Here is a 3,536-nt window from a genome sequence, read left to right as displayed (position 1 = left end):
CTAGCAAAAAGGAAACAAAAAAGAAACAAGAGCTGTTTATTATAATTAATCAGTCATGCCGTTAGTCAAAGTGAGGAGTTTTAAATCACAATCTGTCTTATAGAGCGACCACTAGTGTTGCAAAAATACTTAATTTAAATAAAGCACTATTGATGCAAATACTGTAATTGTTCTCGATTGTTCTCAGCTCAGGGATGCTGCTGGAAATGTGAATTTCCCTTCGGGGATGAACAAAGTATCTATCTATCTATCTATCTATCTATGAGCAAAAACACATTTACCATCTCAAAGTTTTACACATTTCTCTTTATATGACACTACATAAGACACCATTTAAAGAAGCCGACAAGTTGAGGAGCTCTCTTTCATTTACAGGAGCCCATATGTCAATTTTGCAAAGTTCGCTAGTCCCAGCAGCACTTTCTGCACTCAATGGCGACTTAACGTAAAAAACTAAGCCCTGGATGTAATGGTGACCACGTCCTATGATCCTGGCATCTTTAGCTGCCCCCCTCATTGATTGTTTCCGCCTCTAGCCACTCATGTTAGCTCCGTGATTGCAAGCTTTAGCTCACCATTAGCCGCTATTCTTATTGCTAGCAGATCCCGTTTCACCCATCAGTATCACTTGCCTTCATGCACAGGTTTTGTACGTTCTTTTCATTGCCAAATTTAAGCAATTTTCAAGCACTTTTAAGGCCAATTTTATTCAGTAAGAAATACATCGCCGGTCTAAATAACGTTGTTTTATTGCCACAGCAGCACATTGAGCACAGAAACAGTTCGAGAGATTGCAATATGGAGGGAAATTTCCCCCATATTTAATACATTGTATTGATCATTTCAAATTGTATACGCCCGGGCGGGAATGGGGTGGGGGTTTGGGAAGTGCAGGCAGCACCCCACCAGACACGCATCCGGACACTGCCCCGAGAGCGGACCCAAACTCCCTTAGATCGTCCACCTACCGGAGTTTTACAAAATCTTATGGGAAACACTGCTATATAATCTCACCCAAACAGAACAAAAGAAGATGAAAAAAATCTTACGGCATTTTGACTCGTCTTTAGTGTCTTCTGGCTGGCAAGCGGTGATAACAGCTCGATGCATCTCCGGTAGTGTTCCCAACTTCTCCAGCAAGCGCGTCATAATGCTCGTGAACAATCGGAAGGTTTCTCCCTTGGATGTCAGGCAGGCTCTATGGTAAAGGCGAAGAAGGACCGCCTTGGAGGCGGAATCCTGCAATAGCGCATTTGCCATCTCCTCGTGCGCCATTGCCGCACTTTCGTCCAACCATAATAAGAAATGATTTGAGCGCTCATCATCATACGGGTCCTCCACCAGGCACCTGAGCAACCACTTGGTGAGCAGGTGTGCGGTTTCCACAGCCAGTGGAGTGGGGATTACTGAGTTTTGTTGAACATTATGGACGAATGCAGGTTGCCAGTGAGTCAGGATGCTGCAGAGAGACGATCTGCACTCGGTCAGGAGATTTTCCTGTGCTTCTGTCTCAGCGTCCTCTGAATGACTCTCCTTAAGCACTCGGGCTTGGGTGCCTTTAACCCGAGTTTTGTCCCTCAGAATCGCGCCTGTATAGGAGAAGAAATATAACATAACCGTCAATTTATAAGACGATGATAAACCTGTACACTGCGAGATTTATGGTGTGGAATACAATCTTTTTTCGGCCCCCCTTTGTCAACCATACAGCATTTACAGATTTTGCGTGCCACAAAAAACAATCAAACCACGGTTTTCCGCATATGTCGAAATAAAATCTCTAAGACACCTGTCTGTTACTGGTCGACGTCATAAGATGCTGGACTGCCATGGTCTATTGAATAAACAACTTCTCTCCCAATGGCGGCGCCCTCTATGGCGGCGGCTGGATCTGCTCCCGACAGTTTCTCACATTCTAGTCAAAAACCCCAATCTTCGACTCAGTTTATGAGGGCGAACAAAGACAACTCTAACTGTAGATTAATATATGATCGCAGTTTTTTGCTGGATATGCGAACATCCAGAAATCCAGCGCAAATTTCGACGATCACTCTGGAGTGTTTACTTAGCCTCGGAGTGCTACGTCAACAGAACGCAGCGGCCGACAAAGCAGCGAGTAAAAGTGGCAAGCGGAAGCGCTGTGACCGGGGAAGGAAACGAGGTTGTCGGGCCGGGCTAACGGCTCGGATGAAGGCTAAACCCTTCAAAACGCCTCTACCATCCATTTTCCTATCCAACGTCCGCTCCCTGGACAACAAACTGGACCATTTACAAGTGGAATTTACATCGAACCGCGAATTGACGAACTGTTGTGCTTTAATTCTGACGGAGACATGGCTAAACTCATCTATCCCGAATGACGCTGTTAGCATTGTGGGGCTAACTGCTTTCCGCGCTGATAGAAGCGGCGAGCTTACCGGCAAAAGCAAGGGGGGCGGTCTATGCATTTATACCAACAACAACTGGTGTAAAAATGCGAAGATAATATCGAAACACTGCTCACGAGACATTGAACTTTTGACGGTGATCTGCAGACCATTCTACCTACCGAGGGAGTTTAGCGCGACCATCATTACTGCCGTGTACGTGCCCCCCAGCGCTAATACGAAGGAGGCAATGGACGTTCTCTACCGAACTGTGAGTGAACTGCAGCATGCTTACTCCGAGTGCATTTTTATTGCGGCGGGGGACTTTAACCAGGCCAATATGAAAACAGTTCTCCCGCATTTCCATCAGCATGTAAACTTTGCTACAAGAGGTAGGAACACATTAGACCTGGCCTACACAAACATCAAAGGTGCATATAAAGCAGCCCCCCGCCCCCATCTTGGCTCATCAGATCACCTTTCTATTATGCTAATTCCAGCATACAAGCCCCTGCTGACCAGAGAAAAACCTACAGTGAAGCAGGTGAGGGTGTGGTCTGAGGGGGCAATGGAGGCACTACAGGACTGCTTTGATTGCACTGATTGGGACATGTTTAAATCGGCTGCCACTTACAACAACAAAATAAATATAGATGAGTACGCCATTTCTGTGTCAGCCTACATCAGTAAATGCGCAGAAGACGTCAGCAATAACAAAACTATATGCACCCGTGCCAATCAGAAGCCCTGGATGACTGCTGAAATACGAAAACAACTAAAAGTACGGAACCTTGCCTTTAGATCTGGTGACAAGGAGGCGCTGTTATCAGCGAGGGCTAACCTGAACCGGGCTATCAGACTAGCAAAGCGAACGCACAGTCAAAAAATCCAGGAACGTTTCCTCAGCACAACCAACACCAGGGATATGTGGAAAGGCATTCAGCCCATCACCAGTTACAAGTCAACCACCGCCCCAGTGCAGAACACTAGCATGGACTTTCTGAATGACCTCAACAAATTCTTTGGAAGGTTCGAGGCACAAAACGGCACCCCTGCAGCGAAAGCGGTTCCAAATCAGGACGAAAGAGCACTCCACCTGGACTCATCTGACGTGAGGAAGACCCTGAGAAGGGTCAACACAAGGAAGGCTCCAGGCCCGGACAACATTCC

General features: G+C 46.4%; 1 protein-coding gene across 2 annotated transcripts in view; it reads right to left on the bottom strand.

The window, feature by feature from the left end:
* urb1 (URB1 ribosome biogenesis homolog) overlaps nucleotides 1-3,536 on the bottom strand; it is a 72,556-nt gene that overhangs the window by 1,987 nt on the left and 67,033 nt on the right. For both annotated transcript variants that reach the window (XM_088346108.1, XM_088346111.1), the window contains one exon: nucleotides 1,050-1,589. In XM_088346108.1, the coding sequence (XP_088202234.1) occupies nucleotides 1,050-1,589 (540 nt within the window). The remainder of the gene's footprint in view (nucleotides 1-1,049; nucleotides 1,590-3,536) is intronic.

Source organism: Urocampus carinirostris, chromosome 10 (assembly GCF_059441175.1).
Source record: "Urocampus carinirostris isolate Australia breed hairy pipefish chromosome 10, RoL_Ucar_1.0, whole genome shotgun sequence".
NCBI lineage: Eukaryota > Metazoa > Chordata > Actinopteri > Syngnathiformes > Syngnathidae > Urocampus > Urocampus carinirostris.
This window is presented reverse-complemented; position numbering and strand designations above follow the sequence as displayed.